This window comes from Rousettus aegyptiacus, unplaced genomic scaffold, assembly GCF_014176215.1.
Source record: "Rousettus aegyptiacus isolate mRouAeg1 unplaced genomic scaffold, mRouAeg1.p scaffold_m13_p_3, whole genome shotgun sequence".
NCBI lineage: Eukaryota > Metazoa > Chordata > Mammalia > Chiroptera > Pteropodidae > Rousettus > Rousettus aegyptiacus.
Genome location: NW_023416306.1, coordinates 6,026,633 through 6,044,750, shown reverse-complemented (window position 1 = coordinate 6,044,750; position 18,118 = coordinate 6,026,633). Strand labels below are relative to the sequence as shown.

Sequence of the window (18,118 nt, the reverse complement as noted above, 5' to 3'; positions counted from 1 at the left end):
GCCTCTCTCCTGTGTCCTGAGATGAGGACCCCGGGGGCCGACACAGGTGAACAGAGCAGTCAAGGAGTTCCAGGCATTGCTGACGCATTGGCGGCCGTGGGGCCTGTGGTGGGGCTGGGGTTCTTGGCCTTCTTGTGTGGACACAGAGGGTGCAGGTGAGGTCAGGGCTTCCTCCCCACCTGGTACACTCCTGACCAGCAGCTGCTTCCCAGCCAGGCTGAGAGCATGGGACATGCTGTGTGATCCTGTGTGATGCTCTTAGCTTTCCTGAGTACTGGGGCCTTTCACTAAGACAGCCAACACCAAGGCATGCTCTGCAACCTTGAGCACCGCCCTCTGGGCCTCAGCTGACCAATGACAGGGTCGATCCTCTTGTCTGTCTATAAAGGTCTTTCCAAATGGGGAAATAGCAGAACTAAAGCTCCGACTCAGCCTGGGCCCCACTCACTGATGATTCATCATGGATGGGTGTCACCTGATGAGAAGGGCTGGGTCCCCGCTAGTGAACCATGAACTCAGATCCAGAGGACCAGCAAGGGCCCCCATTCCTGCACTTCTGCTTCCACAGGGTCCAGCTGGAGAGAGGGGCCAGCACAGGGGTCCAGAGCTCAGGCCCAGGGTCAAATCCTGGCCACTCACCAGACATATGACCTTCAGCAAGTCACCTGACTTTGCTAGGCCTCTGTTTCATCATCTAATTTGGGGGTAACAAAATTAAACGAGATCTTACTTGAAGCTACTTTCCCAGCCCTGATGCATCATTACGAGGTAAACAGGCTAGAGGGGTGAAGCACCTCATGATCTCAGGTTCCCCAGCTAGCGAACCTGTCTTTGGCCTTCCAATTCCGCCCCCCACACTGTGCCTACAGAGGCTGGGATGTTCCCCTTTCCCCCGTCTGCCCAGGCAGAAGTGCTGGTGAGGACTGTACGGCCAAACTACCTTCTTTTATTGGATTCTGAGTAAAAACACTATGTCACAGTTTCCAGTTTCCATCCAGACTCCCACAAAGCAGAGCAGATCTGGACCCAGACGCCACTGGTGTAGGGAGCTGCTTCGATCAGGTTTTGAGGCGGGTTGAGCGCCGGGGTGGTGGGGGCTGGGGGGGTTGAGGCGTCACCTTGCTGGGGGGTTTTGCTGTGTCCTGGATGCTGGGATAGACGTGTGGGCGGCCGTTGGAGGTGAACAGAGCAGTCAAGGCGTTGCGGGCGGTGATGGCACTCCGGCGGCTCACAGGCCTGGTGGTGGGGCTGGGGTTCTTGGCCTTCTTGTATTTCTAGACAGAGAGAATACAGGTGAGGCGGGACTCCCTCCCTACCTGGTGTGCTCCTGGCCAGCAGCTGCTTCCCCAACCCAGCTGAGACAGCAGCGGACATACTGTGCGACCCCGTGTGACGTGCCCATACTCCCTGGGCCAGGGCTCTAGAGCCAGCAGCCTGGCCCACAGCAACCCCCCGAGCAACAGCAGAAAGCTTGGCACCACGCTGGCTCTGGCTCCCTTTGTGGGAAGGGCCTCCCTGCTGGGTGGGCCTCGGGGCCAAGGTCAAGCACAGGACGGACGTGGCCACTGGCCATCATCCCCATCAGCTCGGATGGAGTCTGAGTCCCGGGCAGGAGGCCCAGCTCACCTGCAGGTTCTCGAAGTGGGCCAAGGACTTGCAGTGGGCGAGCTGCGCCTCCGAGTTGCTTTGGCAGAGCTTGTGGCAGATGCGGCACACGTGGCCCACCACGGGCACCAGGAAATCCATACCTGTGGGAAAAAGATGACAAGGGGACAGGTTACCTGGCCAGGATGCCACGGCTGGGATGGGTCACCTGGAGGCTGGGGTCAGGGCTGGGGTCTTACCGTATGCGGTGTTGGGGCTGTAGGTCTCTGAGCCTTTCCATTCCTCTACGGATATATCTTTGGACTTCATCTGGAAACGTGCAAGTGTGGGCCTCGAATCTGGTTTCCCCCAGACCCCACCCCCTGAATGCAGGTGAGGGGGCCCCTGGGACCCACCCATGCTCTTGAACATACTGTCCCCTTGCTTTCGAGGAGGTTGTGGGCGGCGTTCTCTGAGCCTCTGCACAGCTGATCCTGCCTCCCAGAGTACCCTTCCCAATCTATACTTTCAGTCCCCTCCTCCAGGAAGCCCTCCTGCTCCCACAGTGGCCATAATACACCCCAGGCATGCCCAACACATCACACATGTCACCTCACTGAATCTTCACAACAATCTTCTATGGTTCACCCATTTTACATAATAGGAAACCGAGGCCCACTCACATGCCTGGGGCTACACAGCTGGTTTGGGGAGATTCAGGGTGGTGAACCCTGGTGGGTCCCAAGTCCTGGTTACATTCTTAACTGTGAGCGCCCTGCCAAGTCCCTAAGTCCCTAGCTGATGCTGCAGTGACCTCAGTCCTGGGGGGTTGTGAATTTCAAGTGATCTAGGACCCCTCGTCACACCTGCTGGACATAAGCCCCTTCCAGGCAAGGCTACCTGACTCCGGCCACGTCAGCCCCGCCATGCCTAGCAGTGCCTTACCCTGTGTACCAGGCAAACATGACTTCAAAGAGTGAACCTACTTCCGTTTGCCGCCCTGGGCTGCAACCCTTCCTCGCAGCCTGAGTTGGGGCTACTCACTTCTGAGCAGAGAAAACTGAGGCTGAGAGAGGCCAAGAGGCTGGCCCAGGACACCACTGCTGACCACTGAGGAGCACAGCTGGCTTCGCCCCGAAGCTGCCCAGGGCTGAGGGCCCCTGTGTGCTCTGTCGCCACCCTGGCCCCTAACGGGAGCTCTGTGAGGGCAGGGGCCAGGCCTCGCTCCCCACATATTATTGGTGCCCAGCACCAGGGCCTGGCCCAGAACAAGGTGCCCTGGAAACCTTGGTTAAACGGTAAAGAATCCAGGACCCTCCAGCTCCCTACTCATGGGCGGCAGAGAAGCGAGGGCGTGCCGAGCACAGGCTCTAGAGTCGCCCTTTCTGCCATCCGGGTTGGTGAGATTCTGCAGGAAGTGCTGGGTGCAAGCCTGGCATGTAGTAGATGCTCAAAAAAATGTCGACGGCTCACCGTCATCAGCATCTTCACTGATGCTTCCTATACACAACGCAGAGTCCCCCCATGCCTTTTATTGATGCCGTTCCCTCAGCCCAGGATGCCTTTTCCCTTCCTCGACACTGGTCAGAATTTCAGACAGCCTTGGGGGCCCCTGCATATTTCACCTGCCACCCTATAGTCATCTAGAATATAGCTCCTATTAGTGCTAAATTGTGGCATGCAAAAGTGTCTGAGAAGGCCAGCACAGTGCCTCTTGGCCCCTGGGAGGTGGGGCAAAGTCCCCCTGGGCTGCGTCTAGCCTCCATCCTGCCTCCCGAACCCCCTCCTCCCCAAGCACCTGCTTGCAGAATTCCTCGTCAACGTCAATTTCTTCTTCATCCTCCTCCTCCTCCTCCTCATCACCCTCGAAGCAGCCCACGGCGTCCACTGTGATGAAGTGGTCCTCATCTTGGCCAGCTACCTCCTTCTCGAGCGTCTTCAGCTGCCCGGGGGAGGGGGCCAGGGCTCAGGTCAGCTCAGGGCAGCCAAGGTGCCATGCTCCACGCAGCCCACATCCCTGGGAATCCCAATCCCTCGGGACCTGCTATGAATTTAGACTGAAATAGATCTCAATTTGTTCTGTGGCTCTAGTTAGGGCTCCATACCTCTCTGGGCCCATGTCCCCCGAGGGAACTGGAGTTACCTCCTTGGCTTTGTCTTTGTGCCCCTGGGACTTCACATGCTCCACAAACTTGCGGGGGGTCTTGAAGTAGCGGTTGCAAACAGTGCAGAAAGGTCGCAGGGACTGTTTGGCGATCTGGGGACAAGAGGGCAGACCATGTGGGTGGCGGGCAGTGTCTCCACGTGCAGCCGGGCAGCGCCCGACGAGACTTCGCCTCCCACCTGCAGGCCACCCCATCTGTAGTCAGCTGGCTGTACTCTGCCCCTGTCCCAGATCACGGGCAACAGGTACCCTGCCTCTGCTGCTGGCTCTGAGACGGGATGGCAGATGGCAAGAGAGAGACAGGACAGAGAGAAAACAGGGAGAGAGGACAACCACCAAAGGAGCCCCATGAGCCCCACGGCCGAACGGCAAGGTGAGATGGCACTTTGCCACGCCGGGCAGACGGGGAAACTCTGAAGCCCAGAGAAGAAACATGACTGACTCAACAAGAAGCCACACTCACAAGTGACGGCCCTGCAGAGACAAAGGCTGGCGCTGACTTTCACTCCCAACCTGGGCCTCCTCCTTCCCAGCCCCTGGCGTGGAGACAGCACGCGGAGAAGGCGCCTCCACGGCGCGTAGGCCCTCGTACCTTGTGGTCCTGGGTCCTGCGGTGCTGGATCAGGTCTCCCATGTAGTAGACCTGGCAGGTGGGGCACCAGCGCTTCAGAGGAGGCTCTCTGAACGATGACAAAACAAGCAGAGGGTGACCCTATGTTCTTACTGGACACACGGCAGCTCTCCCAGACGCTCCATCAATGCAGTGCCATTCCAGCAGGATATTTTTCGGAAACTTAACAAAATGGTTCTTCGATTCGTCTGGACCAATACTTAAATTAGAACCACCAAGGAAACCTGAGGGGGTGGGGAATGAGTTCTAGAAGCATCCGGGATACAAGGGGCCACCAGGACAGTGATATGACTGAAGTTATCTGGCCTTGAAAACTTCTCTTTCTCCTGCAGCTTAAAATGCCCTGTCATTCCCAGAGCTATTCCCTTCCCCTATTCCTGGACCTGTCCCCATCCCAGTAAGCCAGGACCCGCTCTGAGGCCCCAAGGTGCCACGGCCACAGCACTGTCCGTGAGGAACTGGCAGGACCCGATCCCGTCTCCGCTCGCGCTGGGCCATGGTGAGCTCTGAGAGGCCGGCATTCCATCCCAGCGTCCCCAGGGCCTGGCACAGGACTGCCACTGTCTGCGTGGCCTCGGGGCCAAGTCAGGATTCCAGGGAGACGTCATGGGCCAGTGTGATGAATCCCCCCACCCGAAGCCTGGTGACAACGTGGGCTAAATCTGCTCAGTGTTCTCGTGTCATGAGATTTACTTGGATTTAATCGAGCTCATTCTGCAAATGCAATTTTGAATCCTGTTCTAACCTGACACTGGATCATACACATAAATTCCTGCCATTATCCTATTTATTGATTGATTGCTCTACCACGTGAGCTAAACTTAATGATCTGACTAATCTCCAAGTTTGGGATATTTTAGATAATTCCCAATTACATTTTTTCACTATTACATTAACTCTGCTAGGAACATCTTTGTAAGTCAGTCACCTTTCTCCGGTGTGATTATTTCGCCTACGTCTGGCTCCTAGGCTGGTGGGCAGGGGGAGGTTTAAAGCTCGAGAACATACTGCAAAACCATGCAGGGAAACTGTTCTCAAACTGAGGACCGCTAACAGAGACGCCGTCGCCTTTGGAGGGAGCGCTCCCTGTCACTCAGAGCTCCTGTCCCCTCACCCCACTTGGGACTTCAAGTTATGACCCTCTGTAAACGCTCACAGCAGAGTCCCTGACGACTGCCTCAGGGCCCATCCAGCCTGAGAAAGGGTTTCATTTGGCCTCCACGGGGTTCGTTTTAATTCTGAACTAGTTATTAACATTTTGAAATTGGGAGATTTCACATACAAATCTGCATTTCTGGTCTCTCCTGAAAAACTAAGGGACCTGGAGCTGAGGGGCAGCTGTGAGACAGAGCCCATGTCCCCCAGGATGGCCCGAGCCAACCCTGACCTGCTTCCCTCACTGATGACGCCTCCCAGCCCCGGCGGGCCTCTGTGACTGCCCACGGGCTTGTGAAAGGGCCTCCGGCTTCCACCTTCCCCTCCGCTGCCTCCCCACCCTGAGAGTCCGTCCCAGACTCCGGGAAGGCCCACGGGGCGTCTGATCGACCAAGCACCCATGACAATGAAAGAGGGAGCCGCAGAGTAGCTCTAACCTCAGGCTACAAGATGACCTGATCCTGGCCATCGTGCCCCTATGGTAGGGTCAGCACACATGCGCCAGGGGCACAGGGAGGCAGCCCAGTGCCACAACCCACCTCCTTCCCACGTGGACGGCCGCACTGTTCCTGCCTGGATGGAACCTCCAAGAACTGGTTCACGAATTCCTGTACTGCATCCCTCACCAGGACATTTTACAGATGAGGAAAACTGAGGTCCAAGGCCACACAGGTAACGGCGTGAAGAGGCCTCTGGGGGAGGGTGATGCTTAACCCAAAGGCAGACCTTGCGGATGGCAGACTCGGGGCCCCTCTCAGCCCTACCTGGCCTGTGAGACTGCCCACCCCCAGGACGGAGCCTCCGCGACGCCCGACTCACTCGTCTTCTCTCTCCAGGACATCCCGGGGCACAGGCAACAGGGACAGGAGGCAGGCTTGGCTCATGTGCTGGATCTCCCCGAGTCGCTGCTGGTGCTGGGCCCCCGACATGTGGTCCTGGAACTCCTGCATAGGTGGGAGCGAGGGATGGGCGTGGGGGGTGAGCCCCGGAACGGCAGTCAGGGCTGGGGCCCAGGGAGGCGGCCTCCGACCTCGGCTTCGTGGCCGTCCTACCACCGCCGAGGCCGTTTCTCCTGCGATAATGCTGTGTGGCCCAGAGGACGGAAAACAGAGGACACAGTGAGCGTACGGCAGCCAGAGCGCCTGCTCCTCCTGGGGACTCTGAGTGCCTCAAGGACAAGGAGCAGCCTCATTAACTTCCAGGTCGCCCTTCTGCCCAGGCGAGGCAAAGTGTGACAGAGGTAACAACGGCACTGGAAGTAATAATACAAATATGATGAATGTTATGAATGCTAAGCTCGCTCTGGGCCGGGCTGGGGGCTCAGGACTTCCGTGTCAAGTCGCCGAATCCTCAGAACCACCCAACGAGCTGGCTTCTTCACGTCTCTTCATCTGATGCGTGAGACGACCAAGGCACGAAGGGTAGACTTCGCCTTCGGAGGTCTACACAGCTGGTCAGGGCCAATTCAAACCTGTTCTGCCTGACTCTAAACTCCTCCCTTCACGGCTGGTCAGAAAATGTTTTCTGAGCAAATGCATAGATGCCAAGGGTGGGGCTCACAAGGCCGCCCCCCCCCCCCGGGGACAGGACGGGCTGGGGATCCCGCACAGACCCTCCACTCCACCCGCCGCCCAGGGCCCGGCCGGCAGGACCTGCTGGCTGCTGCAGTTGGCCTTGCAGATGTAGCAGAAGAACTGAAGGGTCTGCTTAGAGGGCGTGCTGGTGGCGGCAGGGGTGGCAGAGGCAGAGTCACCAGAACGGGGCCCGGGAGTGAGGGGTACAGTGCTGAAGGCCCGGCTGTCGCTGCTCTGCAGGATGGTGACCTTCAGGGAGCCCCCGGCACCCCACACCTGCACCGGGAGCAGGAGCAGAGCGGCTGGGCATCGACGGCGGGCCGGCCCCGGTGCTCAGCATCCCATCGGGCCCTCCCTACAGCCCCCTCTCCAGGCCCCGAGCTGCTAGGTGACTGCCCCAGGCTCACATAGCTAGGAAGCACTACAGTCAGTCAGCGGGACTGAAAGCCAGAGCCACCTAACTCTGAAGTCTACCCAACCCGTTCCTCACAGGACAGATGGAAAACACTGAGAAGGAAATGAGTTTGGCCACGATTCACCGCGAGGCGGAAATGGGACCCAAACCCCCAGCACGGGCTGCCACTCTGCGCTCTGCACTAGAAAACCGTGACCCATGAGAGCGGACTAGCGGCTCTTGTTATGGGATGAGCAGGCTGAAGGGACTCTTGTCACCAAAAGTACCTCCGGATCTTCAGAGCAAAGGCATATGAAGACGATACGACAGCACGATGAACCGCCGTCAAACCCAGGCAGAGGGGCTGTGGTCCATTTCCCAGGGCGGGAGGGGGACACGAGGGGCCCCGAGGTGGGCCGGGCCAGCAAAGGCCACGCTGGCATCGCTACCCACCCTGAGCATCTCTCTTGCTCTTTTTTCACATTCTCCCACATCCAGGCCACCGGTCAGCTCCTCCTGGGTCTTCTCCACGCTGGCCTGGGCGCCCACTGGCTCCGTCAAGGCCTCCTCCGGGCCTGAAATGATAGATGTGCTCTGTTTCCCAGGGTCCATCTCTCACCTGGCTCAGAGACTTGGGCCCAAGGGCCACCTTCTCTGCCCACAGCCAGGGCCTTGAAGAGTCTGGTGTAAACGGCCCCAAATCCTGGTTCTAGATTTAACCCTCGATCCCAGGCAGCGCCCAGTCAGGGCTGGAGAGTGCCAGGGGAGGAAAGACAGGTCTGGGCAGGGAGGAAAGAGCTGTCCCGTCACTGGACCAGCTGGGAGCCAGCAAGTACTTACCCGCTCCGGCTTCTACCGTATCAGGCGGCATCTCCAGTGCATTGGAAGGAACCGGAACCAGTGCTGGATCCGATGCTGGCACCTGTGGCTGGGTCTGAGGCCGCTCCTGGGTCCGGTCGGGTGGCTGCACTGGCGGCTGTAATGGAGGTTGCTCCGGTGGATGCTCCACTGGCTGGACCTTGGGCTGTGCTTCGGCCTGGACCTGTGGATATGTCTGCGTCTGTGCCTGCTTCTGCAGCTGTGGCTGCACCTGCCTTGGGGGCTGTGAATGTGCCTGTGGCTGCACTGGTGGCTGCACCTGCTTCAGTGGCTCGGCCTCCTCCTTCTGGAGCTGCAGCTGCCGTGGCACTAAGTGCTCTGGAATGGTCTGTGTCTGTGCCTGCTTCTGCACCTTTGGCTGCACCTGGGTGTCCGCTGGTGGCCTCTGTGGCCGAGTCTGTGTCTGCACCGGGGCCTGGATCTGCAGAACCCGCGGCTGGAATCGGGGCACCACTCGGGCTCCTGGTGGCTCAGGCAGCAGCTCGGGTGTCTGTGTCTGCTTCGGTGCTGTTATCCGGGACTGTAGCGGCCCTGGGGGCCCCTTCTCTGTGGGTTCCGCTGAGCTAGGCAGGATCAAAAGAAGATCAAATTCACGTCTTCCAATTGGCCCCAGAGGCTCCCTAAAAAGGCCAAGACTCAGGTTCCAATCAGCGCTTTACCACATTTAAGCTGCACATTAGGGCGACACCTTCGACTCTCAGGGCCCCAGTGTCACCTAAATGAACCGGCAAGCTCACTCACTCCCGCCTCCTACGACTTGCTAATATGGATCCAAGGCCCTGTAAAGCTGCCCACCCTCTGGCCGCCCTGAGGTCCCAGGTGCACATCTTCCCTCCAGCTGGGCCACCTCGTCTGCTTCCAGGTGGTTCAGTCACAGTAAAGGCACCAGAGTCTGTCTGCGCAGGTGAGGCGCAGAATTAGGTTTGACCTTCCTCCCAGCCAGGAGCCAAAGCCTCTTCCTTGCTCCTGCTCCCCTAAAGGCTCCTGCCCCCACCTATACCCACTTGCCTTTGCAGGAATGGGAATACAGGCTTCCTGGACCCCGGCAGCTTTTCAGCCTCAGTTACCTCTTAGACCTTTTAGCTGGTGGCTCAGATTCCTCACAAGACGCTGGCTCAGGTGCTGGAGCATGATTCTCCTTAGCGATGCCATCTGGGCAGGAAGGGGAACCTCGATCTAGAATGAAGGGTGGATGAGTGACTGCCGGTGGCAGGTAAAGCACGAACAAGCTCTGGGGGATGGGACCTGGGCTCGCCCCCCACCAAGATCCCTGCCTCCCAGATCTACTGCCATCGCCAACCCTACGCCCACCTGCCCCAACCCGTGTCCCCTCTGAAGGGCCAGCAGCTTCTCTCACCTGCTGTGTCTGTTCGGGGCTCTGTGGCTTCCTCAGACCCCTCTGGGGGGTCCGCCCCGTCTTCCACAGGCGTCGTCTGGGAAGAAGAATCCTGCTTCCTTTCAGAAACCATTTCTGACATCCACTACCCACCCTTGTACACCCTTGCCCAAGAGCGGCTACAACAGTCCCCCCAGGAGATGACTGGACCTGGGGACTTCGGATGGGCCTGGCTCCAGTGCTGCCAAGACATTAACCTGAGAATAGTGTCTAGGGAGTTCCGTCTAGCTACCTGTCAAGTAAACCCGAACTGAGGGGACAGAGGCCCTCTCCAGGCTGCAGGCTGCCTCCTGATTCCCCCACCCTCGTCTCCACAAAGCCGCCAGAGGAATCCTTCTCAAAGGCAAACCTGACCATGTCTCTTGTCTCTTTCAAGCTGAAACCCTCCTGTGATTTCTTGTGGACCTGGAGTGTGCGCTTTTTTTCACCCAGAGCCTGACACCACCTCCCCCACTCCCTACACAATCTGACCTCCGCCCCGCACCCACCCCTCCAGCCTCAGCTCTCTCCACTCTCTCCCTTCCCCCTTCTACACCCACACTGGCCTCTCTAGGTTCCTGGAAGCCCCAGGCCTCTTCCTGCCCTAGGCCTTCATCCCGAGTCTCAAAGGCCTTTCTTGCAGAAAGCCTTCCTGACCCCAGAGTAGGTTTAGATCCCTAGGATAGGTCCTCAGTGGGCGTGGGGCTTCCCCTTTGTGGGAGCATTATTTGTATTAATGTCTTACCATCGTTACCACCCCAACACCCTGCTCCCCAGGATCTCCAGGCCAGATACGTCCTCTGCACTTCTGAGGCCCCTGCAGGGGGACTCAGGCAGCACGTGATTCCCTTTGCAAGTCTCCTGGAGTCTTTCTGCTTATGTCAAGGAGGGTCTTTTTGACAATTTTACCACGTTTTGACCAGCAGAAGCCAGGGGTGCAGGCTCAGAACCTTCAAATGGCAACACTGTCGAGTTCAGGATTTTGTAACTTTATTCCACCCCGATTACCTTTCTTTTACTTCCATGTGTGGCAGTTAATTGACACTGATTTGAAATTTCAGGTAGCGATATAAAGTTTCCTAACTGTAACTGAGAAGAAGTTAGTTCATTTAACACTGTGCTTTCCTAGACAGGAGTCACTAGCCACATGTGGGTGGCTTCTGAGCCCTTGAAATGTGGCAAGCCAAACTGCGATGTCATTATTAAATACACACATCAGACTTTAAGGCTTAATACCAAAAGAAAAAAAAAAAGGAATGTAAAATACATCATTCTTTTTATGTTGCTTCATGTTCAAATGATAATTTTTTAATATATTGGGTTAAATAAAATATATGAATAAAATTAACTCCACTTGTTTCGTGTTACTCCGTTAATGTAATTACTAGAAAAACTTAAATTACATATATGGCTTGCATTTTAATTCCATTGGGCTGTGCTGATCTTAAAGAGAACTGTAGAATATATCTAAAACTAATGTGTTATGCGTCGATTATGCCCCAATTTTTTTTTTAAAAAGAAGTATTAAGTAAATGATCATACTGTTGCTGTTTCGACATGGCAAAAATCACATAAGGGGTTCCTAACTATTTGAAATTTGGAAAACCCTAGACAAGTCCGACTTACCTCCTGCTCATTTTACAGATGAAGAAACTGAGGCCCAAAGGCCCCTGTGAGCCACAGCAGGGAGCCGGGCTGATCCCCAGGTGAGCCCTCTCCCACACCCATCTCCACCTGCTCCACCCCGGCCACCACTCACCTTGCGATTGGGGGTGCCAGAAGAGGTCCGGGCCTGTTTCTGGGGGGTCCGCCCCGAAAGGCTGAGCTGGGAGGGGTTCATGGGGACCCCGACAGGAGGGGGGCCCAGTAGGGACTGCCGAGTGGCCTGGGGAAAGAACTGCTGCAGATTCGCGGGGGCCAGCTGCGGGGGTGTGAGGCTGGGGGCTGCCAGGCTCGGGGTTACCAGGCTGTAGCCACGGAGGCTGCCTGCAAGCAAGACGAGGGAAGAAGAGGGATTACAACCCTGGCTAGGGTCGGGGGTCAGACCCCCAAGGCACCATGGGAACATCGCAGATAACTTTGAAGATGACCCTTCCCACCCAAGGTCAGCCACAGGGGAGATATGAAAGCCGAGGGCCCAGTCCCACCTTGGGCACCATCTAACCACACTGGGAGCTTTTTAAGGGCAGGGCCCTTATCAGACTTGGGAGCCCAGTGCCTGGGAAGTTTTTGAGCCACATAAGATAGTTCAAATTCTTGCCCCACCGCTGGGACAAGAAGCACAGGGGTTAAGGGCATGGGTCGGATGTACTGTGAGAGCTGGTTCAAATCCAGACTCTATAGTGCACACGCTATGACCTCGAGCAAATCAGTACCCCTTCTTAGCCTCACTTCCCTCCTCTGTACCATGGGGATAATAGTGCTTGACTCACAGTGTTTTAGGAGGACTCAAACAGATACACATATATGCCTGGTATATAATAAGCGTTCGATTAACATTAAAACAAGTAGATACACATACATGTGCAGAGAGAGAATGCTGACCAGCTCTTAAAAAACAGCAAGATAAAAGATGGCACACTCTAAAAAAAAATAAAATAAAGTGACAAAGGACATGGACGAGCCACAAAAAGAAATACAAATGTTTAACAGACAAATATAAAATGTTGAACTGTATTAGCACTCCAAGAAGCGTAAACTAAAACATAAATGACACAGCTTTTTTTTGCCAACCAAATTAGTAAATGAGATGTAAATATATAAATATACTTATATATAAAGAAAAGCATATAATACCCAATGTTGCCGTGGGGATGGTGAGACCGGTACTGTCATACGTGGCTGGTGGCATTGCAAACTGGTCCAGTCCTTTGGGAAAGCAATTTGGTAATACTTATCAAGAGCCATAAAACATCCATCCCCTCCCCCAGTCATTCTACTCCTGAGAATCCATTCTAAGAAAACAGTCTCAAACATGAAATTCCCACCAGTGTTATTTAAAATGGAAAAAAAAAAAAAAAAAAGGGGGAGACAGCTGAGAAGGTTTAGGTAAACAAGGGCACATTTCTCCAGAATGTTAAACAGCTGTTAAAAATCATCTTTACAGAGGCTGTCAAATTATATGACAAATGATTGCGCCATTCTAGTCAGTAAAAAAGAAACAAGATACAGCCTTTCACTTTTATCCCTAACCACGATCATATGCAAATCTCCGTTTGTGCCTAGAAAAAAATAAGAGGAAATACACAAAACCTTGACAGGTGGTTCTTTTCTTCAGAAGGTGAGTACACATATAATTTCAGTTTTCTTATCCTTTTTGTAAAATATTTTTTTTTTCACTTTTCTTTGAAGAGTGTGACTTTTAAAATGGAAAAGAAAAAGAGGGAAATATATCTGTAAACATTGTGGGTTCCTGGGTATGGTTTTATCTGTCCACCCGTTCAGTTGTCATTTCTAAGTCAGCTCCCATCTGATGATGGCAGGGCTAAAGAGTGACAACGGCCACACCTTCTGACCTGGCTGCATACACTGCCGGATGGCTAGTGTCTAAGAACACAGCTCTCTAGTGGGATCTGGCCTAATTCTCCCTCTTAATCAACACCTACTAGCTATACGACCTTGGGCACATGATCCCTCTCCAAGCCTCAGTTTCTTCATCTGCAAAATGGGATCGTGAGCATATCTCCCCTTACGACTGTCAGTAGAGTCAAGGAATGGGGTTTGTAAAAGCCTCGGCACAGTGCTCGGCCTGGCAAGTCACACCTACCCTGTGGGAAGGGCTGGGTCTGAACACGAGCTAGCCCTAAGTCCCTGGAGCCCTGGATTGCTCCTACAGAGGCTGAGGTATCAGAAGCAGCATCTTAGAAGGAAGAGCTGAGATACTGCTCTCCACATGGGGAAACTGAGGCAAGGGCACAGGCTTAATTCACAGGGTTATAGACACCCACTCAGAGATCCGGAGGGCCAGGAGGCCTAGGCCTTAGTCTAGCTCAGCCACTTTTGGTGTTATGTGAACCAGGGCAAATGACTTCCCTTCTCTGGACCTCTGCTTCCTCATCTGTCAACTGGGATGAAGAAGAGGTTGGTTAAAACAGATCTTTCCATCCATCTTATCTAAATGTGAGTGAAGTGTCAGAGTGCTGCCCACAGAGCCAGAACCACGGTCAAGGGCACACTCCTGTGACTAATTTAGAGACTTGCACCTCCTAGAGCCTCAGTGTCCTCGTCTGTAAACCAGGATGCCGACAGTATCCCCCTCTCAGGCGGACTGCGTGCGATTTGATGTGATGGCGCTGCTCGGAAGCTGCCACTTAGACAGAGTGAGAGGGGCCTGTGGCCGTACCTTGCAACTGCTGCAAAAGCAAAGCCCTCTGTAGCACAGGGCCATTGAGGAGCGAAGCGGAGCTGGTGCCCTGGAGATTCAGAAGCTGCTGCTGTGGCTGCTGCTGGGGGAGCCCCCTGTGTTGAGAGCAGGTGTCAGAGGGTCGCTAGGAGAGTCAGGGCCCCATTCTCTGCCCCCCGTCTGATGACCTGCAGGGCTCGAACAGGCATGCCCCGGGGAGCAAGTGCTGGGGAGGCGGGTTCTCCACCGCATGGATCTGAGTGGCAGGGCTGGAGCCGTCCACGCCTCCCGGGAGGAACTCACCGGCTGACCGCCACGGCCAGCGGGGCCTGCGGCGGGGACTGCTGGAGCAGCTGCTGCAGCTGCAGCAACTGTTGCTGCTGCTGCAGCTGCTGCTGGAGCTGCTGCTGCTGGAGCTGCTGCTGCTGGAGCTGCTGGAGCTGCTGCTGCTGCTGGCTGAACATGGCATCTGGAGACGGGACGGGGAGTGAGGCTGGGATCCCCGCCCTAGCGCGGCCCCGTTCTCCTGCCCATGGCTGCCCGCCCCAATCCCTGGCCCTCAGATACCGCAAGCTGAGCCTTAACTCCAAGTCCTGCCCAGACCATACCACATTTGCACCCCAACCCATCATTACGCCCCCAATTCTGCCAGCAGCAGCAGGAGTCAGGCACCCTCCCACCAATCTCCTCCAAATCCTGCCAACAGGCCCCCCTTTAAATGGCCAACCGTGCCCTCCATCTCTCCCACTCTCACCGCTCATCAGACCCGAATACGCCTCCCCCTTCAGCCTTTCTCGGCGCCGGCCGCTATGGACGCCAGCCCCGCTCCACTCACTCCGCCCTTCGATACTCCCGCGCTCTCCTTTGTGCCTATTTGGTGTCAAAAACAGCAGCACCCCTCCCCCAGACTTTCACTTTCGCCCCCCCCCAAGGTAGGAGGAAGGCCTCCCTTCACCCTAGTTGCCTCTCAGCCTTTCTGCTAACCACTTCCTCTGCAGATACTACAGCACTGCACCTCGCCCCGTGACCCCACCTGCCCGCGAAGCCCGCAGCCTCCATTACGGCGGCCCCTAAGCATTCCATGCGTCCCGCGAGCCGCCCTCTGCCCGCGCACCTGGACTCCGAGCGCGGCTCTGGCCACGGGAACGGCACGGCCTCCTCCCCGCACCCCCTCCGCAGTCGCGCCGTTCCCACCGGCCGTGCGGGCAGCGCGCAGGCTGCGGGACTCCGGCTCCGGATTCCGGAGCTCCCGAGACTCCACTCGGCCCTGCCCGCTCGGAGGGCGGGTCTGCGGGCCGGGGAGGGCAGCGCCCTCTGGAGGACCGGAGGCTCCGGTGCCGCCAAGCGCGGCGCGAGACGAGCTCCCGCACACCCGTCACGCTGCGCGGGCGACGTCCGCTCACCTGGCGCCTCCGCGGCCGCGGGCGCGGTTCTGGGCTGCGATGGGACCCTGGGCAGCTCAGACTCTCTGCCGCTCCATGTCCGTAAGGGATGACTCTGAGCCCAAGGTCCGTCTGTCGCCCGGAGGGATCTGTCGTTTGGGAGGGACATCGCGGGCGACTTCGTGGAGGACCATCCCAACCGACCTCCCCGCAGCCGCCGCCGTCCCGCGATCTGGGGGCCCCGCGCGAGGCTGAGGTGGGAGGGGGTGTGCAGCCTGCCGCTGGACATTCGGGGGCCGAGACGCAGCGAGAGGGCGACCAACCAGCACAGCCCGGCAGAAGAATGAAGGGGCTGGGAAAGTCCGTTAAAAAGTGTTTTTTTTTTTTTCTCCAATTTGACTCGAGAGGAGGGTGAGGAGGGCTGAGTTCAATGATAAAAAACTGCGTTCATCTTAATCCGTGAAGGACCCTTTAATATGACTCCGTCCCGCGTCCCGGCGGTAACCCCTCTCCTCGGTACCCCCACAGTCACTGAGTCAAACAATCCGTGGTTACTAAGTAGCCATACCCGTTTCTTTGCTTGTTACTCAGCCGTCTGTAACTGTAACAGCCCTGGGCAATTCGTTCCCTTTGCCTTAGGCGCTGTCTGTGTGCGGGTACCGCGCACGGTAGCGCTCGGGGCGCGCAGACCCAAGGCCCGCCCAGCGCGTTCAGGCAGCGGAGGAGACCCGAGTGTCGAGCAACCTGCAGTCATGTGACAGGCTCTGCCCTAAAGCTCCGGACCGCCTCTACTGCAGCCCCCAGTCGGCGGCACAGGCGCCTTACTCCTCCTGGACTTACAGGCGCGAAAGTGACTCAGCGTGGCCGGAGCGCGGGTCGTGGCCGCGGTCAGGGGCACGTCGCGGCTTTGGTGGAAGGGCAACCTCGAGGATGGATTTAAAGGCCGGCCCGAAGAGTTGGGCTTTATGCCCTAAGAGCAGCAAGCGCTAGGGAGGGGTGCGACAGCATCACATCTGCCCAGATTAGAAAACTCACTCGGGTGAGAAACAAGACGGGGCCAGCGGGGAGGAAAAGAAAGGCCAGGTCCAGATCGCCCAGGCTTCCAACCGGATCCAAGCACGCTGTCACCCTGATCTAGCGTTGGAGATGTCCCAGGTTGAATCAGGTCTCCACTACCTTCTGGCTAGGCGACCCTGGCTGTCAGGAGTGTCCTCTCTGAGCCAGTTTCTTCGTCTAGTAAATGGGTGTTCCCTGGGGGAGGGAGGGAAGAAGCGGTGAGGGCGATATTACATAATGCTTAACACTGGCACCTGGCATGAAGCCAGCCTAGCCAATTGCCAGAGTATGAAAACTAAAAATCACGCTCATGCTGGTGAAGGTAGGGACGCCAGCTTGGGCTTCCTGCGTTTTCTGCTTTTTTGGAAAGCAATTAGCAAATAATCCATCAAGACTCTTGAATGTATTCTGCCCTTTGACCTGGCAACCCCACTTATAGGAATCTAGCCAAGGAAGTAATCAAAAATGAATTTTAAAAGTCAGCAGGTCATTTATAGAAACATTTTTATAATACCTGTCTGGAAAATAATCAACTCTAGGGACACAGTTAAATAAATTGTGGTGTCTGCTTCTTAAAGAATAGCACACAGCCAACAGAAATTGTGTTTTCAAAGGATATTTAAACACTCAAAATACATTGTGAAATGAACTCAGCAGTCTACAAAACTGTGTGCACACTAGGATCCTGGTTTTGGAAAGAATAAATATATGTGTGCGGTGGGCTCATGGGGGCTTTTCACTTTCTCTTCGTTTTTTGTAATTTGTTATGATGGGTTTGAATGACTTCATCATGGGCAGGGAGTGAACATTAAAATATATATATATATATATATATATATATATATATATATATATATATATATATAATCTTGAGCTGCATCCTTGAAGAGCAGACAAGAGAGTGACAAGGAATGTTCTGAGGACACCATTTAGGGCTAGACTTGTGTTAATTGCTTTTAATCAATGTCTTGCAGGCGAAGCCCCCAATGGAATATCTGGGGAGATATTCCATTGGGGGCTTCGCCTGCAAGACATTGATTAAAAGCAATTAATCTCTTTGCATCCCAGCTGAAATCTGGGTCTGTAGCATCAGACAGAGGCCTCTTTCTTGCCTCTAATTTGAGATGCACCTTTATCAAGAAATAAACCCTTATAGTCATGTGTACCTATATCCAGACCTATTCTGCTCTGGGAATCTCTTCCCATGATGATATCACATAGTGTGACTATTAGAGTTTTGGAATATATTTTAAAGTATTTAATATATTTTAATACAACCCCCTGTTATGGTTATGCTTTATTTAAAAAAAAAAAAAAAAAGCTTGCCGATTTCCAATTCGTACATTTATTTTTTCAGGTAAATTATAGAATGACTTTTGTCAAACCTTCTTCGCTCTTCCCCCTCCCCCCCAAAAAAAATCCATCAGCATTTCAACTGATGTTGCACGAATTGTGTTTAAGTTAGAGAAAACCTTACATCTTTACCCTGAGTTTTTCAGTTTAAGAACAAGGTGGATGTCTCCGTTTATTCAAGCCTTGGGTTTTGCAGATGCCTTGACCTAGCACCTGCAGTTGTTATGGC

The 18,118-nt window shown here is 55.1% G+C and overlaps 1 protein-coding gene across 7 annotated transcripts; it reads right to left on the bottom strand.

The window, feature by feature from the left end:
- Positions 1–924: 924 nt before the first annotated feature.
- Positions 925–15,378, bottom strand: CIZ1 (CDKN1A interacting zinc finger protein 1). Of its 7 annotated transcripts, none has more exons than XM_016163817.2 (17): positions 15,213–15,378; positions 14,402–14,567; positions 14,099–14,214; positions 12,553–12,624; positions 11,516–11,742; positions 9,739–9,829; positions 9,449–9,557; positions 8,343–8,944; positions 7,956–8,077; positions 7,187–7,384; positions 6,354–6,478; positions 4,341–4,428; positions 3,728–3,841; positions 3,383–3,526; positions 1,845–1,914; positions 1,627–1,748; positions 925–1,274 (listed from the first exon to the last, which is right to left on the bottom strand). In XM_016163817.2, the coding sequence occupies exons 2-17, from the start codon at positions 14,560–14,562 to the stop codon at positions 1,059–1,061; spliced, it is 2,577 nt and encodes an 858-aa protein (XP_016019303.2). In that variant the 5' UTR covers positions 14,563–14,567; positions 15,213–15,378; the 3' UTR covers positions 925–1,058. The 7 variants fall into 7 exon arrangements, 6 of the variants coding, with proteins under 6 accessions (XP_016019303.2, XP_016019301.2, XP_016019302.2 ...); XM_016163815.2 differs by lacking the exon at positions 15,213–15,378 and having other exon boundaries at positions 8,343–8,544; positions 8,641–8,944; positions 14,402–14,981; XM_016163816.2 differs by lacking the exon at positions 15,213–15,378 and adding an exon at positions 14,853–14,977.
- Positions 15,379–18,118: the final 2,740 nt, after the last annotated feature.